This window comes from Rhinolophus sinicus, chromosome 18 (assembly GCF_057876585.1).
Source record: "Rhinolophus sinicus isolate RSI-liver-muscle chromosome 18, RSI-T2T, whole genome shotgun sequence".
Lineage (NCBI taxonomy): Eukaryota > Metazoa > Chordata > Mammalia > Chiroptera > Rhinolophidae > Rhinolophus > Rhinolophus sinicus.
The window spans coordinates 5,218,141-5,243,667 of record NC_142518.1 but is presented as its reverse complement, the minus strand read 5'-3'; the positions used below and the strand labels follow the sequence as shown (position 1 = coordinate 5,243,667).

At 46.7% G+C, this 25,527-nt stretch overlaps 1 protein-coding gene across 3 annotated transcripts in view; it reads right to left on the bottom strand.

The window, feature by feature from the left end:
- Nucleotides 1-1,396: 1,396 nt before the first annotated feature.
- Nucleotides 1,397-25,527, bottom strand: part of WWC3 (WWC family member 3) — a 101,886-nt gene continuing 77,755 nt past the window's right edge. For 2 of the 3 annotated variants that reach the window (XM_088795262.1, XM_019746296.3), the window contains 12 exons: nt 21,396-21,516; nt 20,565-20,639; nt 19,757-19,843; nt 18,510-18,702; nt 17,065-17,295; nt 15,989-16,140; nt 14,661-14,826; nt 10,895-11,059; nt 8,132-8,224; nt 6,137-6,364; nt 5,551-5,678; nt 1,397-4,208 (listed from right to left, as the gene is read on the bottom strand). In XM_088795262.1, the coding sequence (XP_088651388.1) occupies nt 4,142-4,208; nt 5,551-5,678; nt 6,137-6,364; nt 8,132-8,224; nt 10,895-11,059; nt 14,661-14,826; nt 15,989-16,140; nt 17,065-17,295; nt 18,510-18,702; nt 19,757-19,843; nt 20,565-20,639; nt 21,396-21,516 (1,706 nt within the window). In that variant the 3' untranslated portion in view covers nt 1,397-4,141. Of the gene's footprint in view, nt 4,209-5,550; nt 5,679-6,136; nt 6,365-8,131; nt 8,225-10,894; nt 11,060-12,267; nt 12,346-14,660; nt 14,827-15,988; nt 16,141-17,064; nt 17,296-18,509; nt 18,703-19,756; nt 19,844-20,564; nt 20,640-21,395; nt 21,517-25,527 lie in introns of all 3 variants that reach the window. The other variant, XM_088795263.1, reaches the window with a different exon arrangement.

Below are 25,527 nucleotides of genomic sequence, written 5' to 3'. Positions count from 1 at the left end.
AGATTCTAGATTCAACAACAGCTTTTTTTAGTATTTATTTACAGGAAATAAAGTTCAGAGGAACTTGATACCTGCACTACAGGGATACAATCAGTGCAGTCCGGAATGTGGGGGGCTGAGAGGACATGCAACCTTATTTCCTCAACAAATAATTGTGTGTGTGTGGGATAGATCCTGTAGATTAAAAATAGACACAACTACAATAAGACACCAGTTCACACCTACTAGGATGGCTATGATCAAAATGACATAAGAAACGTTGGCCAAAACGTGGAGAAATTGGAACCCTCATACACTGCTGATGGGACTGTAAATGGTGCAGCTGTTTTGTAAACAAGCATGGAAGTTCCTTAAAACATTAAACAGTTACCATATGACCCAGCAATTTCACTTTTAGGTACAGACCCAAGAGAAATGAAAACATGTGTCCACACAAAAACTTGATCATGAATGATCATAGCAGCATTATTCATAATAGCTCCCAATATCCATCTGACGACTGGATAAACGTGGTATGGCCACACGATGGTATTATTCAGCAATAAAAAGGAATGAAGCACTGACACGCGCTACGACATGGATGAGCCTGGAAAACATGCTGAGTGAAAGATGCCAGACACAAAAGGCCACGTTATAAGATTCTATTTACATCAAACATACAGAACAGGCAAATCCATAGACACCGGAAGTAGATTGGTAGTCTCCACGGGCTGGGGGAGGGGAGAATTGGAGGTGACTTAGTGAATATGGGGTTTCTTTTTGGGCTGATGAAAAAGTTCTAAAATTGGTTGCTGTAGTGATATTTACACAACTCTGAATAAACTGAAAACTGCTGAATTACATACTTTAAATGGGTGAATTGTATGGTATGTGAATTCTAGCTCAAGAAATTTGTCACCAAAAAAACCAGATTGGTGGTTGCCAGAGACGGGGGTAGACGGGTGGGAGAAATGGGTGAAGGGTTTAAGAAAAAAAAAATAGACATTAAAAAAATCCCAATTAATGGATCATATTTGGATTCTGTTCAGTTTTAAAAAGAATGACATATGACACAATTGGAAAGGTGAACGCTGGATAGTTAATAACATTAAGGAGTTATTAAACATTAAGATGTGATAAGGATATTGGGTGTGTTTATTTTTCTCGTTTAGCAATACATACTGAAATATTTATAGCTGAGCTGAGAAGGTGTATGAGATTTGCTTTAAAACACAGAAGGGGAGGTAGCTGGAGGTGTAGACGAGCAAGATCAACTATGACTGATCCGTGTTGAAGAGGGAGGGGGGTGCGTGTGTGTTCACCATTTTTATACCTCTATCTTTATGTTGAAAAATTGCACACATCTTTAGATATTTAAGTCTTTGGAATTCAATTTTTAAAAATTCACACATTTCCATTCTGTTCTTAAGGCAGGTTAGTTTAATTTTATAGAAGAAATACTTTCAAACAATACGAATGACACAATTAGAGAGAACAGTGATCAAAACAGAGATGAATAATGATTAGAACTGATTCCCACAACAGATTAGATTTCAGCGGTGACGATTCAGTGATCAGGTGAAGCGAAGGCCGAATTCCCTTTTCCCCATCATACTGTTTCTAAAGACGTCCCTGGACTAGGGCTGCTGACGAAACAAGGCAGAGTGTTCTTTATCACAAGGCATAGTACGTGGACAAATTTCAATAGAAGATGAAAACACCCCTAAGATGACAGGACTTCACTTTCTGACATGCGGGGTGTTTCCCGGGAGTGGCAGTCTTAAGTAGCCAGAAGCTGCAAAATCAAGTCACGAATGAGAAGCCAGTTAGGCGCCCCGAGTCCTCCGCTGAGCGGGCCCAGCCTGTCGCTGGCCGTGTGCCATTTCCAGCAGGGATGGCGAGCAGCACAGGAGCCATCACCTGTCCCTCCGTCATTTGTCTGGCTTTTCCTGTCTTGCTGACTGCAGTCCCATTCAGCTGCCAAAGCAGACACAGGTGGGCAGGCGGGGCAAGGACACGGGAAGGCGGCCACCAGAAGCGCTCCTCGGATACCAAAGCAGGGGCTGTCTTCGCTTCCGTTGGGATGTTTTGAAACCCTGGGGTGTCGAGGCACCCCAAATGGAAAGCTGCGTGTGCTGGGCAGTGCGATTTATTAGAAACCCTCGCCTGAGGGCTTTCTGCACAGCCACAGAGGGTTCTCCCCACATTGCTACTCAACAGGGCTTGGCGGACAAGTCGCCTCAACCTACCAGCCCGCTGAGAGCGAGCTTCGTGGGGCAGCTGCTGAAAAGCACCAGCCGGGCCATGTGGCCAGGGGACTGACTCTCCCACGCCCAGGGAGCCGTGCACCTGAGGCGGCAATGATTTGCCCTCCACCCACCCAAGTCCAGTGGCAGACAGTTTGGGTTGGAGGTCAAAGTTTCAACAGCTGGGGGCATAGAGAGGGCCTGCCATTGCCCTCAGCTCCCCAGCAATGCTGTCTGCCGCAGGGCAGTTCTGGCAAGGAGCCATGTTTTTTGTGTCTCTTACCTCTGTTGTGGGTACGTACACAGAAAAATTAGGTAGGCCAAAAAAAAAAAAAAAAAAGCAAGACTAGAGGCAGAAATACAGAGCAAGAGATGACAACTGTGAAAAAGCATAGATTCAGTCTTACCACCACTGACAAATTATATTGCCTGTGACAGGTCGCATGTCAGTGAAATGCTTTTACAAAATTGATTTTTAATAAATGCAAAAAGGAAGGCAGGTTACACAAGGGGAGGCTGCAAACTAATGAGAAGAAAGAGACGTTGATTAAAGGGGGTCATTTCCAAGGGAGGGGCAGGGAAATCTAGCAAGAGAGAATTCTGTTTTCTTTTATATTTCATGTGACCACCTCATTTACTTCTCTAAGGCTTCATCAAGGAGAGTGCATTTTATATATAATAAATATATATCAGGCAAAATATTTATGTCATTTGGCATTTTAAAAGAATGGTATACTTTTATTACAGAAAAAAATTTTCCTCGTGAACTACTTCTATGATTTCTTAAGAAATATGGATAGATTCCAGTATTGGGGGGGGCTGTGATTTCAATCAAATAAATCAAATACTCTCCTGTAAGTGACTCCCTGGGTAATTGCAGTTACCCACATATGCTTCCCTCCATTAAAAAGCGCCTTCAGAGATCATCACGTCGACGGCGTAACCGTCATAACCGCTGATCTGTCTCCATCAGCGGATTCACTGACTCACTAAAGTGTGTGCTCCTAGTTCCCTTTCACTTTCCTTCATGACAGAGCAGTAGAACGGGAGCTCCAGCACCACCTTCCTGGTGGGTCATGGTCAGATGGAGCAGACTGGAAAGGCGGGGCTGCCCAGGGTGTGGTGCAGGAGCAGTGTAGGCAGCCGGCCGCTGAGGACGGGCAGGCCACAGCTAGGACGCCAGGGGCTCTGTGGCCTGCTTCAGTCTCGTGGGGAGCACAGAACAAGGCGTGCTGCGACAACACAGAAATGAGGGGCTCTCAGCGTGCAGTCCACACGGGAGACAGAGCTCTGTGATGCTCTCACGCGTGAACGACGACTGAGCCACCTTGGGGGGACCTTAACAGAACACAGAGTGTGAAAGTGGACAATATGCATGATAAAGGCATACATGACAAACTTGGTACAAGTGACTGACGAACTTAGCACATAGTGTTTGCATTTCCATGTCAAAAACAAAACCGGCCCCAAAGTTCCATTCTACTGCATGACAAATACCGAAGAACAAAATTTCAGTCTTAAAATACATCTTAAAGTCAGTATTTTCCTTCAAGGAAAAAAAAAGTACTATAAATAAATTACAATACAGTGAATTTGCCTGAACTCACTTCGTTTCTGTCTTCCAGCCTTTAAGTCAAATAAAACAGCGTAAAAACTGTACATTCTTAACATGATAGTTGATCTTTTATAAAATAACTTGTCTTCAGAGATGTCAATTTCACAACAAGGAAAAACCAAGCCCTGTTGCCGTCACTATTATAAAATATATATGTATAGATATATGTGTTTGATTTTTTTTTACAAAATGTGTATATTAATAGCTTTGCACAAATATTTTAAAGACAAATTTAGCTAGTCTAAGAACTTCATGAAAATAACACAGGCAGATAAATACTTCATGTGTACAAAGCACTACATCAAACATCGTCGGCGGGCAGAGGAGGTATGTTAATCCTTGGTCTTGTAAAAAATGCTATCTTCTCCCTGGGATTAGAAAGAATTACAGGTTAGAAGCTGATGTAAACGCAACGAAAGCTGGCAGGAGGCTCTCAGCATCAGTGATAATCAAATTTAAATCCCCAACAACAAATCTGTTTGCATATAGATTATCTAAATTTTAATGGAAGTTACAAAGCCCCATGAGGGCAAGGGTTTGTCCCCGGTACCTAGAACAGTGCCTGGTATACTGCAGGTGCTCTGTAAATATTTGCTTTATTGATAAATGAAAAACCTACGCAAATGAACATGTTCTAAATCATAATTGAAGGAAGATATTTGTAGTATTTTATGTTCTTTTATGATGGGGATGTGAAAATTCAGGATATAAAAAAATTAAGGCTAAAAGTCAGGCACCTATTATTCAGCCATAAAAAGGAAGGAGGTTTTGACACCTGCTACAATGTGCATGAACCTCAAAAACATTACCTTAACCGACAGAACACTACACACTGTATGACTCCTTTTATCTGAAATGTCCAGAATGGACAGCGGATCAGTGGTTGCCAGGGAGGGGGGAACGGGGAGTGAGTAGTTAACGGGTAGGAGGTTTCCTTTTGGGGTAACAGAAATGTTTCAGAACTAGACGGGGTGCTTGCACAGCATTGTGACTGTACTAAATGCCACTGGATCGTTCACTTTAAAATGGTTCATTTTATGCTTTGTCAATTTTACCTTAATTTTTTAAAAACTCAGACACAAAATAATATAACTGTATAATTCTCCTCATATAAAAAACAAAAACAGGGACAACTAATCTATGCTATTCAAATTCAAGACAGTGGTTACTCTGGTGTGGGAAGTCTGAGGATTGCTGATAACGTTTGCTTGCCACGCAGAGTTTGTAACAAATCACTGAACTATTCCACACGTATGATCTGCACCTTTTCCTGTATGTACATTATGCTTCAAACAAAAGGTAACTACAAACGCCAAGGTGATCCATAGATGTATATATATGTCAATTACTGTGTTGTTTATAATAGCAAATATTTGAAAAGAAGGCTATAAAATAGAGTATTTAGGTAAAAGACATCTATTAGATGAGACAGTACAGCCATCAAAGATAATGGATTATATGGCAACACGTGATATTTTAATTTTTAAAAATCTAAACGCAAAATTGGACCCACATTATGATTACAAGTAGTATGAAAAAAAATAGTATCTAGAAAAAAAAAGATCAGAAGAAAACCAAAATGCTAATAGCAGTGGGGATTTCCCTTTTGTTCTCCACTTCCTGTAGGTTTTTTTCAAGAGTGAAGTTTTTATAATGACAAAGGTATGACAGTAAAAAGAGCAGGAAACCGAGGCATGTGTTTCTCCCCACCTGAAGGTCTGCACTTGGATGGGCTCTTTGTGGTTCTGCCCGCGCAGCTGGCAGACCCCTTTGGAAGCCTTCTTCAGCATCTTCTCAGCTGCCTGTTCTTGATGGAAGTCAAGTTTGGTCTGTCTTGTCTGGAAGGCAACATTGGATGAACAAGACATTGTTACTTCTGGTTTTTAAGGAAGAATCAATGAAGCCATGCCCAGCTCTGAGGATTCAAGGGGGAGAAAGGCCTACCCACCCACTGCCCCCAGGGAATCTTTGTAGGAGCCAGTCAGGGCCACTGGGGTCATGCCTCGCAGACAGGAGACCCAGAATACCCCACCATGAAGCTCGAGTGGGGGTGCCAGCAGAGGGCCCAGGGACCCCTCCCTCCAGCCCCTGTGCAGCCCATGCAAAGCCTGGAGATGTGTGTTGGTGCCACCCAAACACCAGCCGCCTGGTGGCGCACAGAAGGAGAAACCTGGCTCCTTACAATGAGTGCTTGGGTGGTTTAAACTATAGTTTTATCATCTGAGACACTTACTTCAGAACCCAGGTGGAACTGGAGCAAAGGGCAGTGACTGTGACCAGACCCTGAGCCTCCTACCTGCCTCTCTGCTTCCTTCAGCAGACTCCGGAATCGCTCGTCCCTCAGCACCCAGTGTGGGAGGTCGGTCTGGCCTCGGAGCTGGGCATCCTCTAACCGCTGCCTCAGCTCGCGAAGGGTGCCGATCTCCTCGTTCAGCTGCCTCTGCCGAGTTCTCGACGCCTGGAGGTCCAGCTCCAGGTCCAGGGAGGTGCGGGCCATGAGCTCGGCCAGGGATGACCTACAGGACTGCAGGACACAACAGCCATGAGCACACACACGCTCACCAGGCACGCGGGCACCATGCGGCCAGCAAGCTCAGGCCTTCTAGAAGGTTCTTTCACAATTAAAGAAGACTGGTGAAGCACAGTTATTGGAGAGGTATTTCTCTACACATGGCCCGATGTTAAAAACCAAAGAAACATAGATTTGGGCGAAGTTAATTTAAATCTCCAGTTCAATATCAAATTATGGCAACAAATTGTTTTCTTTAATAATGACCTATGTATTTGTAAAAGTGTGGAAAAACAGACCCTCTCCTATGGGGTTGGTGGGATCAAAAATGGGCATCATCCTTCTGAAGTGCTATTTGACAATATATATCAAAAGCCAAAAAAATGTGCATTTTCTTTGGTTCTGAAATTTCATTTTGACTTGCATTTGAAAGGAACGACTGATGATGTGCAAAAGTGATTGAATTAAGGTTCATGACAGAAAAAATTCCAAATACATAACAAGAGGAAACCGATTAAATAAATTACAAGGCTAGTGACATGGAAAAATCTTAATAATCTACTATATAAGGGGGAAAAGCATGTCATAAACCACATGAGTGCTTTTTGTTGAAAAAAACCATCATACATCTATGCATGCATGCATACACACGTAAGCCGTCAGACTTTCCTCCCCATATAAGCCTCAAGTAAGCAAATGTGCTGTGTTCAAGAAAATCCTAAGATGAGAAGAGAATTTTGTTCGTGGAGTAGAGAGCAGTACTTCCTGTCCAGTGGAAAACAACCCTGGGAATGGCAGTTACGGAAACAAAATCAAACCCATGAGCATATCAGCACTGTTCAGTGGACTGAATAACTGTATGCTTTTTACACACACCAACACCACTTTGCACATACACAGAATTTTAACACAAATATATGACGTGACTTAATAAATACAAATTCATTTAAAAACACTGCTGAATTCATAGCAGAGCTTGCTGGCTCTCAACCAGGGGTGACTTGGCCCCCCAGGGGACACTTGGCAATGTATGGAGACATTTCTGGTTGTCACAACTGGGGAAAAGGCATGCCACTGGCATCTAGTGGGTGGAGCCCAGGGGTGCAGCTCGACGCCCTCCGGTGCACAGGGTGGCCCCACAGCGAAGAATGATCCAGTCCAAAATGTCACCAGTGTTGTGTTGCTGCTGCGAAAGACTTTTGTAGCTGAATTATGTATTAATTATTTCTTATCATTCTCAGTCAGCGTCTACTCTAAACACAATTGCCACATGGAAATCAGGGATTTTTTTTTATTTCATTAAAAGAATCATTGCCCGGAAAAGACAGGGGAGTACTAGCTTACAAACTGAAAGCAGCACAACTTTGTAAAGTGGCGTGCCGTGGAGAAAACACTTGGTGGATAAAGGAGATGAAAACCGCAGAACACTCCTATATAGAAGAATGCTTGCTCTATGTTGAAAAACTCAAATTTGCTAAACTATGCATACTCCCCTATCAAAAAAGAATCTCTTATATAGAACGGGTGGTTGTTTATTCATTTATTACATTTAAAGGTGTAAAGATCATGAATTATCTTAAATCATGATATTGCCTTAGGAAATTAAGAAATATTGGTAATATTTTGACATTATATATGTTTTAAAAAATTATATCTAAGTAAACGAGGACATAAGTATATTACCTTTGAATTAATATTACCTAAAAGATTACCATTTTTAAGGTTTGTAAAAATCATTCCCAGGGTAAGTACAGATTCCGTAGCAGTTTACGTGGTACACACCTGCTTATAGCGAAGGGTTCGTCTTTCCAAAGTATTTCGGACAAAGGGGGACTTCCGGGGCAGCGTTGAGCTGTCACTGTCACTACGATAAAGCTGCACGAAAAAGAATGAGGTTCAGAAACACTTTCTCAGAAATTCGATATTCCTTCTCTCTGTGTATTCTCAATGGAATCATTTCGTTTCTCCTCACAGATACGCAAATGCACTTATGACTTTTAGTGCTTTTACCAAGACTTCTGGTTTCAGTAAAAACAAAACCTACACAAGAGTTTTAAGTAAAATGAAAGACAAAAACAAACCAAACAAGCAAAGCAACTCCCCACCCCAGCCCTCCTTCATGTCCATCAACTGAACCATAGGAACTTTCCAGGCTAATTGAGTCAACAAAATTTCTGTCCCATCAATGTGACTTGATATGATGTGTGACATTCATGAAAGCCAACACTGTCCTCAGCGCTTTTCACTTTTCATCGTTCTCATGTGCTGCATTTCTGGCTTTGGCAGGAGCTGGGAAAAAAATGGCTTTCCAAAAACGAGGCTCGTTCCTGGTAGTGGGACAAGCCAACATCACTAACGCCCGCTCTGCCCGTCAAGGGAAAAGGTCTGCTTTTAAAAAGAAAAATAAATAACGCCTTCTTTATGGGAGCCAAGACATTAGGTATTTCATTTGGTGGCGGGTGCTCGCTTCAGAACCAACATGTATCTGTGTGAAAGCCAAAGTCCTTGCCTTCCTGGACTTATTTTCCACGCCAATTAACCCCAAATACTGAGGCAGGGCCATGGCACCACAGCTCACATGCCGCCCGATCATTACAAACATACAAAAACAAAGAGGCCTCTGAAAGCATCGCCCGCGAATGCATGCTTTTAGGCTGGGCGCAGAACACAGCACAGGAATTGGAAGCCTTTCTCTGGGGAAGTAAAGGATTTCCTCCTCTACCACCCAACCCTGCTCATAAGCAGGCTTGACTCCGCTCCCTGCGTTCAGCAAGAGTCTAGAATAATGACGGGACGTGAGGATGGCCTTCAACCTAGTACTTCCAGCAGCTCGATTATGCATCAGTCCCACAGGGTGAAGCCTGATGGGACAGGAGTGCACGGCCGGACCCTGTGCTACCCAGGGCAGCCGTGACCCAGACACCTCACTTCTGTGGAAAGAAGAGCAGCAGGTCTCGCAGACATGGCAGATGGGTAGCCGGGGCCACCTAGGGCCCGAGCCCTGCCGTTCACTCTGTGCAGTAAAGGATTGACCTTGCCCCAAGAACGGTTTGGTCCTTGCCCAGCTCCTGGGAGGTGACCTGTAAGGGCCCTGGAATGTCCCGCCTAGGTGTCTCTGTTTACCTGGGGACCTTGAGCCAGGTTACAGAGTCTCTGCTGACAATGTGATTTATGGTGGGGGCCTCTGGCTATCAGCTTGCCCTCTGGGGGTGGGGGGAGTGGGCTGGAGACTCAGATCAGCCGTCAGGCAAATGACAATCCTACATGACCACCCCGCACAGCTGCCCTGGACACCAAGGCTCAGGTGAGCTGCCTGGTGTGCAATACTCCCCGCGTGCTCCCACCTAGCTGCTAGGAGACTTACGAGCTGTCTGCACAACCCGACTGGAGAGGCCAATTAGAAGCTCGCGCTGCGCCTCGCCTTCTGCTGACTTCAGTCTATATCCTGTCACTCTAATAAAACCACAATCGCAAACAGAATGACTTCTCTGAATTCTGTGAGTCCTAGCAAATTACTGAACCTGAGGGTAGGCCTGGGATCCCGAGACACACTCCCAATGTTTCCTGGTGGGTCTGAGGGTCTTTTCTCTTATGTGATCTGACCTTGGCTTTGCCCTAATGGAGCCAGCTCCTTGGCAGCCCCTTCAAGGGAATGTGCTTTCTTCAAGCCCAATGCAGAGGAGCAGGAAGGGTCAAAGTTCTCCTTAATGCAATGGCCCCTCCAGGCCATTGTGTCAAGACCATTTATCCTTAAAAATCCCTTCTTTCCTAGTCCATGCTGTCACTGTCACACTGGCACTGTCTGCCAACCTCCAACACGCTGTCCTGTCTTCAAGGTCCACAGCAGTCTGCATTTCCCGCTCTACCGATCTCAGGGTTCTCAGCCCTGTGTGCACGTGAGAACCATCTGGGAGCGTCCCAACGCTCTGATGGCCCGGCCCCACTGTGACCAATGAAGACCCTTAGTGGTAGTCGTGTATGTGTGTGTGTGGGGGGTCCTAGACACCTGCATTTTGTGAACTCCCACAACGTGACAGGATTGCAAGCTGCAGCCAAGGTTGAGAACCACCCAGCATCTCCTGCCATCACCCGTGGGGTGTGAATTCACATGTTGGGGAGTCAGAGCCCTCTGGCTCAGTGACCGAGTGTTCAAGGCTGCTGCCCTCCCTGGGACCCTCCGGCACAGCTGCACTTCAGGACTCAGCAACCCGACTTGCAGATCTCAACCCCACTCAGGATAGTCCCAATCTATTTGTTATTCCTGAGACTGATGTAGAAATGAGTCACTCTGCTTCCTGACCACGAGTCACTGCACAGATAACCCTGGAAAGCTGGGTGGGAAATGTATTAGAATCCGGAAGAAATCCAGTTAGGGGAGATGAAACCAACATCGATTTCATATCCATATAAGCATGCTGTTTATTTATTGGTACTATTTGTGAGAACATGTATGTCTTTCAGCAGAAATACTAACAAATCAAACACAATGAATGGGGGGGGGGGGAAGAAAACTTCTATGCAGGTGGCAAAGGAATGGCCACTTACTCTGCAAACGTACTGGCTTCGAGCCCCAGGCGAGAAAGTCTGTGAACGGACGATGGTGCTGCTCCGGGCGAAAGGCGCCCCGCGGGCCCTGCGGCCTGGCCGCTCCTTCGGAAAACTCGCCACTTCTTCTGGAAAGAGGTCTTCTGTGTTGGTTTCCTTATCAACCTAGATAGGAATTCACTGGTTAGCCTGACTTTTTCTGGAACATGAGCAATAAACTTTACATGAACAATCATCTCCTTGCCATCTCCACTTGGAGTTCTAACTGGCACTCACACTTAACACATCCCAAACTGAATTTCTGATATTCGCCCCCAACACCTCCTCCTCTGACAAGGGTCTCTGCTTTCCATTTTTCATGCAAAAAATAAGTCTTCGGGTCATCTGGGACTCTGTTCACTTTCGCACACCCTATATCTGGTCCGAGACCAAACCCTGTTGGCTCTATATTCAAGATTATGTTTCGACCACTTGTGACCAACCCTCCATCGGGGTCTCCGTCATCTTGTGCCCAGTTAGTACAGCAGGATTGTAACCCATCTCCTGATTCCATGCCTCCCCCACCCCCTTCAATCTCCTCTCAACACAGCAACCAGGATCCTGGTAAAACGGAAGCGAGGCCCAGCAATTGCTCTCGTCAGTGTACACCCAATCGACCGGAAAATAGGTGTTCACGAATGAGAGGAAAGGGAGTCGAGGCTGGTCCAACTTAATCAATAACCAAGGGGACACAGTGAATTCCTCACCGAGGCCTCTGTGGGGCTGGTCACGTACACTCTCTGACAAAGAGAACTGATTACAGAAGGCCGCGTCTGCTCTTTCTACATCTTGATAACGATTTCAAAATAATTGCTTCCAGACCTTTTCCTGAGACTCCCTGACTCCAGGTGCTTGACGACTCAACCTTATCTGCACATTCTCTCCACCTGATGTAAAACTGCTTCTTTGAATGTACGGAACGCAGCAAACCCGCTGACGCACAGCTGCATTTTCCTGTGCCCTCCTGCCTACATACGCAGCCCCCCACCCCCAGCTTCCTAAGTCAGACGCTGCTTCAAGGCTTCTTGGTGCTGTTTTCAGGCGCGTTCTCAGTTGAGCCCACGTAGAAAACTCTTTTCTTAAACGGACAAAGGTTCAAGTCTTCCATTTGTTAATAGAACAAACATTTGCACACGAATGTTCACAGCAGCATTATTCAAATAGCCAAAAGGTGGAAACAGTGCACATGTCCGCAGACGAACGAGTGGAAAAATGAAATACGGGGTACCCATGCAGGGGAATACTCCTTAACTGTGAATCGGAGAGATGTCCTGAGAAACGCCACAACGTGAATTAGGCTGAGTGAAAGATGCCCGACACAACAGGTCACACACTGTATGGTTCCACTGACACGAAACGTCCGGAATTGACATATCCGTAGAAGCAGAAAGTAGGTTGGCGGTTGCCAAGGGCTGGGGGTTGGGGAATGGAGAGTGGCTGCTGATGGGCACAGGGTTTTACTTTGGGGTGATAGCAGCGTGTTGGAACCAGACACTGAATGTATACGCAATGCCACTGAACTGCTCACTTTGCAATGGCTCATTTCACCTTATGTGAACTTCATGCCCAAAAATTATTTTAGGGAAACATCAACAAAAAATCTTTAAGTCAGATCCTGTCACCCCTGGACTCAAAACCATCCACCACTTTCCCAAATGTGTCAGAGAAAAGGCGCAAGTCCTGAGTGGGCCCCTTCACTCTCTCTGTGCTCAGCTGCGATGACGCCTCACCCCCCTCACTTCCCCAGGCCTGCTCCTGCAGCTCCCCCTCCCTGCATGTACTTCCCCTGCCCTGTGCAAGGCTCCCGACCTTCTTCCTTAAGACCTCTGCTCAAAAACCACCTTCTTGATGAGGCTTCCTTGTTTTTTATTGTAAGACACATAAAATGTATCATCTTCACCATTTTTCAGTGTCCAGTTCAGCAGTGTTAAAAATATTCACATTGTGCTGAAACAGATCTCTAGAACTTTCTCATCTTCCCAAACTGAAACTGTCCCCAGTGAATGCTAACCCGCCACCCCGTCCCCAGCCCATGGCACCCACCATTCTGCTTCTTGTCTTAATGAGCTTAACTACTCCAGCACCTCACATAGGGGGAATCATACTGTGCTCGCCTTTTTGCAGCTGGCTTATTTCACTTAGCACAGTGTCTTCAAGATTCATCCATTTGTGGCATGTGGCATGATTTCCTACCTTGCTAAGGCTACTGTTGTATTATACACATACATCACATTTTCTTTGTCCATTCCATTCATTGATGGACATTTGAATTGCTTCTACCTCTTGGCTACTGTGAACATAAGTATACAAATATCTCTTGGAGAGTTGCTTTCGATTCTTTTGGATAAATACCCAATGATGGAATAACTGGATCATATGGCAGTTCTATTTTTAATTTTTTGAGGAAGCACCATGCTGTTTTCCATAGCGGCAGCACCATTTTACAATCCTAATCTTTCTAAAATATAAATGCAACTTTATATTTCTAAATGCAAATCCTTTCTAAAATGGTAAGTCTTTCTCAAGATGCAAAGCCCGCTTCCCTACCATCTCATGCTCCAGTGGCACCTCTGACAGTGTCAAACACTGCTGTATTTTACTGGTTTACCTGTCTGTTGCTTGCCTGTCCCCTAAGGGCAGGACTTCCCATTTGTTTTCTTCGCTGTTGCCTCTGCAACGCCTAGCACATACACACAGAAAGAGAGAATGCAAACGTGGTGAAGAACCAACCGTCGAGGAGTCTAGTGAGGGCTACATGGGTATTCGTTGTGTTATTCTAGCATCTTTTCTGTAGATTTGAAGGGCTTCAAAGTGAAGAATTGGGGGAGTGAGACATACTAAACGAAGCCTCCCACAACCACTCGTCGTGCTCTGGGCCAGTGCTTTCAGGGTCTTAGCAAGTCGAGCAGCAGCAATGACTGGCAGCCGTGCCCCGGACATCTCCTCCTGAGGTGCTGCATGCGTGGTAGGCAGCCTGGGAAGCTGCCAGGGCCCGGATTCCACTTCTCTCAGCACTTATGTTCGGGGTGAGGTCAGGGGCCATGGTGATAAAACATTCTGATGAGCTGAACAGTTTGGGAACAAAGTTCCAATCGAGCACTGACACACTGTCTTCCAACTGCACTGCTTTCTTTAGACGTTTGTCACTGCAGACCTGAAAGCTCACCTCCCTGGAGATAAGCTGACGGACATAACAAGGTCAGGTGAACTGAAGGGGCAAAAGGACACCTCGCTGTTCTGGAAGTCACAAAGGGACGAAAGGAACTGCAAGCGTCTAACCTGAAGATGGCACTGGATCCTCACCAGATGGCATATGAAAGGAATAAAAACCGACCCTTTTAGTTGTAGTCGTTCTTTCTTTTTAATTTAAAATTGGCAACCATTTCTATGGTCCCTGCTGTGCCCATCTGAAGTCGTTTCTAGATCTTAAGCCAGTCACTTTCTCCGGTTCTCAGGAAAATACTGCCTTCCCTGTCACCCTCTAATCCACACAGCAAGGTGTGTGTTTCACCACACCTTCCCACAGCCACTGTCACCGGGTGTCTGTGGGTACGCCACGTCATTCTCCTCCCGCGTACGAGCCGATCAGCGGCAGTTCCCTCCACCCCATCTCCTCCGCTCGTTTCCTCATGTTTCACCTGAAGGATGTGTGCCCCACGTGCTCGCTGCCTGGTGTGCGGCAAAGCGTCAGGGGGCTCCCGAAAATCCCTGCACCTTTTCTACTTACCTTTGCAGGCGGGGGCCGAAGTTTCTCAGGGCTGTAAGGATCTGCCTGGCCAGCAAACGGGTGTCCGTGGATGGAGTCAACACCAACACAACAGGGCTCTGGATGCGGGGGGCTGGTCTGGGCACAGCTGCTACAGCCACTGTCCACCGAGTCTGCCTGCCAACTCCTAAACACGGACATTGCAAAGGCCCACAAAATGCTCACCCAAAGGGACGCGTTCACTGCTGCATTCAGAGCACAGTAGCAGAGACGCCCGCTATTTGCTTCCAATGATTCATTTAAAGACAGTTGCTTTTCTCATACAATACAAATGCACTTATGTCTTCTAGGGAAGGCAATGCTACAAGGCCTTTCAGTAAGAGTCTCTGTCTTCATCACCCAGTTGTACCCGCTGAAGGTGCCAAAATCCTGAACCGCCTCCCTGAACCCCTCCCAGCCTTCTACCAGGCCCCCAGTATAATACCCTCCCCCTCGGCCATGTACTTCCGCACACTAAAAGAAATTCCTTTCCCAAATGAATTTAGGGAGGGCTACAGGAAGAAGCAGGGAGCTCTGGAAATATGATGCTCTTTACGGAAAAACGTAAAGCAATATGAACATGCCTCCGGAAAGGGTGAGACGGAAACCAGCTCACTCAAGGTGCTGGCCATCTGAATTATTTCTCTCAGACACGCGAGGCTGTAACCAGTTAAGGGTTTCCCAACAGGCTGCTCCAGGTCAAAAGGAAAGGCACATCGCATGGTCCCATTTAGATGAAATGCCCAGACTAGGCGAATCCGTAGAGACAGCGATGAAATTAGTGGTTGCCAGGGGCTGAGGGCAGGAGGAATGGGGGTGACTGCTAATGGAGATGGGATTTCTTTTTGGCATGATGAAAACTGATTGTGGTGATGGTGGCACAACTCTGTGACTATACTAAAAACCCCCGAATTGTCCACTTTAAATGGGTGAATTATATAGCAGGTAGATTATATGTCGATAAAGCTGTTAAAAAAAACTTAAAGGGACCTTATTGTCTTCGATCCTGGCAGAGGGGAGTCATTCAGGAGTCCCACTCTTTAAGAGAAATTCCAGAACAGAAGAAGGTGCAAAGCCTGCTCGGACAGCAGGGGACAGAGGTCAGAGTGGTGCCCTCGTCCAGATCAGCGTTCAATTCCCCGGGAGGCTCCTGACTTCCCTGAAGAGTCGCCCAGCAACATTCTAAGAGGTGTGAGCGAGGAAAGCAACTTGCACCCAAAGATGCAGCTCTTGCCAGAGAGCCAGGGCTGCCTAAGTGGCTGTCTTGCCCCCAAGACATGTGCCATCTCCGGCCGTTCCCGGAGCCTTACCGCTCAGACACGGCCTCGGCCTGCTCTTCCTTCCGCTCCATCTCCAGGATCTCCTCCTCTGTGTACTCCAGCTTCACCCGCTCCTCGGCCAGCTCTCTCTCGACTGCCTGCAGCTGGGCTGTGGTTCTAGCCAGCAGCACTGTCACAGAGTCCTGTGAGAGGAGAGGGACATTTCTGAAAACCAGCGCCGACTGACAGCTTTGGGAGGCAAAGCAGGGCGCTCCCTTCCTCCAGGCTGGTGGCAGTCCTCAGCGGCTCTTCAGTGGGAAGAAATGCAGCCCACTGTCAACAGCGAGACAAGAACTCGGCCTTTCCATGTATCTCTGAAGGCTCAAATTTAAAAACAACCAGGGCGCCATTCACGATCACAAATACGTGCATTAAAAACACTACCATGTGGCCAAGACATGGAAACAACCAAAATGCCCTTCGATAGATGAATGGATGAAGAAGTTGTGGTATATATACACAATGGAATACTATTCAGCAGTAAGAAAAGGTGATATAGGAACATTTGTGACAACATGGATGGATCTTGAGAGTATAATGCTAAGCGAAATAAGTCAGAAAAAGCAGAGAACCATGTGATTTCACTGGTATGTGGTATATAAACCAAAAACAACAAAAGAACAAGACAAACAAATGAGAAACAGAAACTCATAGACACAGTCAATAGTTTAGTGGGTTACCAGAGGGTAAGGGGGGCGGGGGGTGGGGGGTGGGAGATGAGGGTAAGGGGGATCGAATATATGGTGATGGAAGGAGAACTGACTCTGGGTGATGAACACACAATGGGATTTATAGATGATGTAATACAGAATTGTACACCTGAAATCTATGTAATTTTACTAACAATTGTCACCCCAATAAATTTAAAAAATAAATTAAAAAAACAAACAAACACACACACTACCATGAATGGCCACGCGCGTTCCACGTTAACTAGTTCCCTTGAAACTGCTTCTTCACCACCATGTTCCAAGACTAAGCCTACATAGATGCTTCCTAGACATGACTTCGCCCAGTAAAAACCAGGAAAGCAGGAGTGAGCTGCCCCGTAGGCCAGGCATACGCACCGTCTTCCAGGCAGTGGTGGTGGCAGTGGTGGTGGCAGTGGTGGCGGCAGCAGCAGCAGCGGCGGCGGCAGCAGTGTGCGCGGGGTCCCGGGTGCCGCTTTCCCCGGCCCGCTCCCTCTCCCTGTCCCTCGCCCTGGGTGGCTCCGGGCTGGTGAACACCTGGACCGAGTACCAGCGCAGCTGCATTTCACTTGGACCATCACAGTCAGCCAAGTTAATTTGAGCTATGCCCTGTTAAAAAAAAAAAAAGAACAGGCACTGAGTGAGGTTACCTTAACAAGCAACAGGAGTGTAAAACATCAAGGTCAACCTTCAATCTTCACCAGAAAGGATGTGAAATGTTTCACTGCTATTCGAAGGACTGCAGTATAATGAACATGGTCACAGAGGATCCTAATGGGGGCAGCTCTTCCGCTGCTTGTTCAGCCCAATCAGAAACTGCTAGAAGGGGAACAGGGGCGGAGAACGGACAACCTGGATTGGCAAGTCAGGCTCAGGGTCTGCCAGTTGATGAGCTGCTGATGCTGCCAGGAATTTTTGAAATCAGAGTGGCCTAGCTGAACTCTGCAATCTCAGATCTGCTGCTGAGGGGGCGGGAAAGGGGGCAAAATTCCAACCCTGGAAAGAAACCAGCCTGGCTTCCAAGTGCTGGCCAACCAGTGGATGGCTGCAATTCTACAGACAAACTGCTGACTCACCTGCTTCCAGGGTTGCCAGATAAAATATAGGGCATCCTGGTAAATCTGGATTTCAAATAAACAATGGGCTTTTAAAAAGTATAAGTATGTCCCAATATTGCACGGGCCATACTCATACTACAAAGTATCCATAGTTTATTTGAAATTCAAATTTAATGACCATCCAGTATTTTTATTTGCCAAATTTGTCAACCTTACTTAGTTCCCTCCACTGAAAATGGAGAAAATTTAGAAGCTGTAGCATAGGAGTTTTGCAAGTATTATTTGATATATTTAAGGGACAAAACATGTAGCAAGATAACTGCTTTTATTATCCCTTTCTGTACTCTAGGTTACAGAGACCTAAACGTAATACAACAATTTCTAAGCAACCCACCACAGGAAAAAGGAGGGGGAGGGGAGACGGGGAGAGAGGGAGAGGGAGGGAGGGGGGGGGAGAGAGAGAGAGAGAGAAAGAGAGAGAGAGAGAGAGAGAGACAGACAGACAGACAGACAAAGAAAGCAGAGTGAAAAGCAGAAAGACAAACAAAAGAAGACAGCGAGACTAAGAAAGAAAGAGAATGACAAAAGAAGGAGGGATAAAGAAGGACAAAGAAAGAAAGGCAGAGGAGGGAGGGAGAGAGACAAAGAAAGGCTGATGGAAACACAAAGAAAGGAAGGACAGAGGCAGGGAAGGGAAGAAGAAAGGAAGTGTGTGTGGGGAGGGAGGAAGAAGAGGGGGGGCTGTCATGTGTGCACCCGTCATACCAGCAGTTCCTCCTGCAGCTGCGGGTTCACTGAACACACATATAATTGAAGGGACTTCAACGTCAGCATGCTTGAATGCACAGGGATTCTGAAAACGTCATTAAATACCAGCGGGGCCTGGAATTCCACAGCCTTGGAGCAGTAAGTGTCAGGCGTGCCGGAGTCCAGCGGTGGCAAATAGACTCGGATGTGTCTGGAGGCAAAGAGGGGAGGAAGAAGCAGACACAGTAAGGCTAGTGACAGATAGGCACGACAACACACCCGAACATGCGTACATATATGCACGTATGTTCCCCTCTTTGGATGCCCATGGGCCGAACTATAAAGTCTTCTGGAGAAAGTCCTTTTCTCAATGACGAGTAAGCCCCAGGAAGTTATGTGCCCCTGGCGATGAGGGGAAAAACCCACCGACAAAGAGACCGACTTCAAAGGCAGCAGTTAGGACTTGAGGGGGGTCAAACAGGGGTCCCGCTGTCTCATCTCTTGGGGAAGACAGCTGTACTGGTCTCCGCAAGGCCCCTTGGCTCTCTCTTCAAGTCCTGCCTCCCCTCTCAGGCTGGCTGTCCTGCCCTCTGCCCCGCACAGAGGGCAGCCACAGGAGAGGCTCAAGCTCTGGTAAACGCGCCAACTCCATCGGGGGCGAGCAAACTCCCAGGGGAAGCCCTCAGCCACTTCAACCCAGGCTGCTTCCAAGGCCTTTCGAAGACCAGCTTATGAAGACTCATGGAGGAAAGGGTGCCCTCGGGCTTGAAAGCACCATTACAGGGGTGCTCGCCCACCTGGGTAACCAGGGCCCTCTTTCGGGCACCCACCTCGAACTGTGGAGCTCACAGAGGTAGTGCCTCCCACTGGTGACAACTTAGATTTCCTTCTTGCCTCAGACAAGGACCCCTGATCCCAGGCACCTCTTCGGATCAGAGCGGATGCCACTTCGTCACCACCCAGCCCCGTGACCAGGAAGGACTTTACAAGCCCAAATGCGGCCAATGACGGGGACGTGGCACTTTCTCAGCATCACCGTAGCACATAACGAGCCCGGTTCCATTAATCGTCTGCGTCAAATAATAAAGCAGACTTTTTTAAAAAAAACTTACAGTCCTTTCTATTTCAGACAGACACTCCCTGGTTTTATTGTACATTCAGGTTCCAAAACAGTCATTTTCCCAACCCAGACTGCCAAGCGGAGCCGGCCAGAGAGCGGAGCGGTGTGCAGGAGGCCAGAGACAGTCGCCAGCATGGGAGCTTACATTTTGCAGCCGTCCTTCACGACCAGCCTGGCAAAGTTCTTCAGTTGGAGCACGTTCACGAGGAGACATTCACTGGCACTGTCGTGCCTGGGAAGGAAAACACACCTTCACAGACTGCACGTTCCCCGCGGTGGCCCTCCACTGAGCGGGGCACATGTGCATGTCTGGAGATATTTTCTACAGTCATGACTGGGGGGCAGGGGTGCTACCGGCATCTCGTGGCTGGACACCAGAGATGCTGCCCCACATCCTACAGTGCACAGCATAGCCCCCAGAACAAAGAACAATCCGGTCCCAAATGTCACTAGTGCCAACACTGAGAAACAGTCGACTGGAATGACAAGAGCGAGCAAGAGAAAAACAGTGGGACGCACACGTCCTGCCTCGCTGGCCTGAGCACTGTGAGTCACCGCCTTCCCTGAAACTAACTAGAAACCAGGAAGCTGCGTGTTGCAAACCAGCTGGCTACTCACTCTGGAGAGCAGAACCAACTCCACACAGAAATGTGTGATGCCTTCCCCAAGAGGCCCACCTCACATCTGGTGCCCCTGCGTGACGGCCCTGAACCCCACTCCATGAGGTGACGGTTCCCAGCGGTGACTCTCAGTGTTGCAGGACGGGGATGCAGCTGCTCTTTCCCATCTCTCCTTGCCGCCACCTCTGTCCCCTCACTTGAGATAGCGGTAGTGGGCTCCGGGCATCCAGGCCAGGGAGCAGAGCCCAGATCACATGGGCCCCTCCATCCCTCCCGGCCTGCACGTGGAACTCTGAGTCGCTGGCTGGGCCCCAAGGAGTCTTCTGTACTCACCAAAATCCAACGTGGATCTGGGGCCCTTCCACAGCACACGTGTCTCCGTGGGCAGACTCGTCAGCGTCTTCACTCCTGAGCACAACCAGAAAGTCACCGGGTTACTCCATGGTCAACTGATGACCGCAGGCTTTGCCAAGCTCTCTCATGGTAGGCGGTTTCGGACTGAGAAGAGCTTTATTAAATTGCGACATAAGTAAATAAGTTCGTGAAGTGAATGAAGGGTCACAGAAGGTCCCTGGGTCCATGCCACAGCTCACTGGGTACCTGCCTATAAGCCGTCCTGCTCTTAGAAAATAACTTTGTATACCTTTCAAAACCCAATATGATATTCAGGGCCAAGTTCACAAATGAACTTTGAAACAGTTTGTAATAAGTGAGATGAAACAGTGACATCGAAGATCCCAAATAAAAACCACACCCCAACCCCAAAAGGTGCTTTTCATTGCAAAGCAAGTCCTCTAGCTAAGGGAGTGAGGGAGGGGGAGAGGGAGGAAATGCCTTTCTAACCGTCCTTTCTAGAAAAGCAGGTCTCTCTCCTACAACGAGTCTCCTTTTCCAGCTCTACTGGAGGGCTTAAGCCTTAAACCAACCAGGGCCAGAGAGAGAAGTCGTTCTAGAGCCTGGAACGAGGGCCAGCATTCGAACACCACACACAAGCCAGAGGAATTTTCCTTGCAGGTTGCTGAGGCCCAGCCGCCCAAGTGGAGAGAAGCCAGGAAAAGATCCTACCCCTGGGTACACAGCAAGTCCAGCACCTAGACATGTCGCTGTGGGTAACACTGGGGGGGGCTGCTTGGGGAGAAGGGCATCATAAGGTCCGCGTCTAACCTTTTGGCGGGAGGTTCAAATACCCCGCTATCGCTTGCTAGCGAATAATCTGACAGGCACTTCGAGACGCGGCGCGCTCTCCTCTCCAACCTCTTGGCGCTGTCTTCTCGAAGAGTCACTGCTACAAATAAGAGAGACACCGGGGTCAGCGGGAGACAGCACCGGAAGCCAGGGACCTTGGTGTGGACGTTTAAACACACTGCACTCAACTCTGTTTCATATTGAAAAGTTGAGGAAATAGACTCCTGGCTACTTCTTTCAAAGTTCCTTAAACTGTCATAAATCTCTTTTCACCTCCTAAATGAAATCACAGAACATAAGATGATGGTGGGGAGCCCCTTCGCATGGCACTTTGAGAGACTGCCATACTCAAAAGACTGGGAAAGAAATGTTACCCCAAATGCAGACAGCAGCTGTGCTCTCCAAGTGGGGAGATAGGGGTCTTTTTCATTTCCTTCGTTATGCTGTTTGGTACTTTCCATATTTTACACAATAAGCATACTAGTGTTTTATAATCAGAAGACAGAATTTTTTTAAATTATCCAAATAAACCCTAACAAAATGCAGTGACTTACGTAAGTCAGAGGACACCGTTGAGCCTAAACTCTGCCCTTGAAAACACCTCCTTGAACCATCTGTCTATCTAATTGCACTGTCCTCCTCAGCAGCCCAGATCTGCTTCCAGAATTGCTTTCCAGGGGTTAGAAAGCTACCATTACCAGGCAGCTGATTTCTGTCTCCTATCTGTTTCAATGAAGAAGCCAAAGAGAACCATTGACAGCTTTCCTTTTACCATGTCATCAACTTTCTACTCCTTCCCTCAAAGCAACAAGTTCCCTTTAATAAGAGTGTAATGCTGAGTGAAATAAGTCAGACAGAAAAAGCAGAGAACCATGTGATTTCACTGATATGTGGTATATAAACCAAAAACAGCAAAAGAACAAGACAAATAAAAAACTCATAGACACGGACAATAGTTTAGTGGTTACCAGAGGGTAAGGGGGGTGGGGGGTGGGAGATGAGGGTAAAGGGGATCAAATATATGGTGATGGAAGGAGAACTGACTGGGTGGTGAACACACAATGGGATTTATAGATGATGTAATACAGAATTGTACACCTGAAATCTATGTAACTTTACTAACAATTGTCACCCCAATAAACTTTTAAAAATAAATTTTAAAAAATTAAAAAAAAAAAGACAAAAAACAATGAAAACAGGCACATCGTCTTCCTATGTATGTGTGAGTAGGCACACGGGAGCCTCGACACTTTCCAGAAAGGGTACGAGGTTAGAGTAAGGGACTAAAACACGCAGCTCCGGCCGAGGCTTCCTCTCAAGTCGGGATGCCTCCTGTGAATAACCCAGGTCGTTCGTCTTTTTTGTGCTTTTCTTTGGCCATATAAGCTCTAGAAATTGAAAATCTATACACTTGTGCATCCCCAAGTTCAGAGACATGGCAAGTCCACCGCTGACCATCTCTCTTTTCCAGCAAATTATGATTCACACACCAATTATGTCCACACACATGAAACAACACGAAATAGGGCTGTGGCCTCGGGTCTGCAGGGCCAGGCCTGGAGGCTACCAGCTTCTCCTCCGCTGAGGGTCAGAAGCCGCTGCCATTCTGGGGTGGCCGGAGGCACACGCTCAGACATGTCATCACAGAACCCCTCAGTGTGCTGCACGGATCCCCAGCAAATGAAAGTGCCACTTCCCTCCCCAGCACGGACACTCGCACGGCTCCTAGACATGGCCTCCCATTCCTTTAAGGAAATAGCACCATGCACACCCCTCAGTACTTCCAGGTAACCCGATGCTGCAACTCTGACAAAGTATCTCTCTCACAGCAAGGAAGGCCGATGAAGAGAGAAAGGAAGTGAAGGAATTCATCCTCCGTGAGCCCAGGCTCAGTCACTGCATTCACGGAGCCACTGGAAGCAGAGCTGATGAACGGCAGTACCGTCAGCAGTTGCCCTGGGTGAGCAAAAACGCACAGTAGACCCCACGCTCCACACCCAAGCCACTGGCTTTCAGGCTTCAAGGCAACGAGACGACTGTGGAGGGCAACGCCAAAGTCAGGAACAAACCACCTTCCACACATTCATTTTTAAAATCTCTGACCTTTTCATCATTAAACACAGACAGACAGACAGACAGACAGACAGACAGACAGACACTGACACCTGAGGACAAAAACACTACTTGGCAAAAAGGAGGAAAGTACAATGAAAATCACACTGTAGGCCAAGGTGTCAACTGCCATATTAAAATAATAAAAGCCATTAAGTGTCTGGGGAATAAATATATAGAAGAATAAACACTTCAAGCTTTTAGAAAAGTTCTTACACAACTGTAGTAGGCATGATGAATATTAATACTGAAATAATAATTACGGTAATTGTTGAACCACATTCAAGTACAGCTGTGAGATATGCCCTCCTTGGCCACACCCCAACCATCCTAAATACACTGGTTCATTCCACAAAGGTGTACCAGAGCCTGGCCAACAAGGTGAAGGAGTAGTCCAAGGTCACTTACAGTGAGTGTTTCTGTCGTGCCGCATGAGAAAAGATAAAAAAAGAAAGCACAAAGTGAAAAACACTGAAGAATTTAAGCCAACAATTTTAAACAGAGTATGACTATAATAAAAACAATATTTTCATAGATTATCAAGATTGTCATAGATTTAGATTAGCAAATACCATTGGGAAATAAAAATTGGAAAGGATTTCAAAGTGATGACACATTTGACTTTTAAAATCCAGAGAAGATAAAACTACAGTAAAAATGTGAAAAATGTTAAAGATTAGAGTCCATTGCCCAACTCGCCTGTAACTACCTTCTGTCCCCTCAAGACTGATTGAAAACACAACGGAAGAAATTATTCCTAGGGCTTGCCTTGTAGGTTTGGACAACTTTGAATTTTATCTTACTAAAATGTTATCTAAGGGAAACTTGCCTGAGGTCAAACTTAGCCTGTACTGTTCCTAGCCGGACTGGAATGGAAAGTCAGAGGAAACTATGTGACCTTGGGCATCACAAGTGAAGGGCTGGGGAACATAATGAGTGCTAAGATCCTCACCAGCTACAGTGACTCTGGGCTCAGGCATTCCCACAAGCATAAAGGGAAGCAAGGAGTCACCCTGTGCCCATGCCTGAAGCTGGTTACCCAGCCCAGCCCTCTGCCAGCACCCACCAGGACCCATTCACTGAGTCAATTATTTCTCTTTTGTTAAGGACCCAGGTCAACTGACGTTATACACGAACGCACCACCAGGTGGCAGTATCTGACAGCAGCATATGCAAATTACCTCTCAGTCCAAGAAGTCTGAAGCATTATAACGTCGGCCACAAAGTGGCAAGGAAAAATGAAGAATTAAGGATCAGAAATTAGGTCAACTCTTGTTCCCACCCTGTCTTTCCCTTGGCCTAAAAGGGCCCTTGAGCCTTGTGTGGATTTTCTGCATAGTGAGACTGAGTCTTGTATCTCGACCTTTAAAGAGAAGTTGACATGGGGGCGGGGGCACTGAGAAAGTAAGCTTAAGCAACAACAGATGTGCAATTCGGTCCTTATTTTGTATTTCCTTGTTTATGAAGGGAGTAAACATGGAGCACTGAACTTGTGATTATAAAGAAGAACAAAGAGAATGAAGGTCACCTGTATATGTGAATTGCAGAAACACGTTATCTGGTGATATGAAAGGTATGTTTGCAAACACAGAAGGTAAGACACCAACATGACAGAGATGCCAAAAAGCCCCAGGGCTGCCTCTAACATGACGGATCTCTGGTTAAACGTGTAAGTGTTCACAGAGACTATTATTTTGTATCTGTAATAACCGGCATGGTTATATATATAAAAAAATTCATGGATAACAGAATGGTGGTGAATGGAAGAGCCCATAAAGATCACCTCGTTCAAGGGCAGGGAAGCTAAGACTCCAGCCACATCCAGGGATGCTTTCAAGGTCACTCAGCTAGCAAATCAACAGGGCAGGGAACAGAATCCGGGTCCCTAAGCTCCTAGTCCGAAGCCGTCTCCACTCCACCACACTGCTTTTGTATTTACGTTTTCTTTCTACCCTTTGCTGCTAAATTACTCAACAGTACATGCCCAGGATTTCTCACC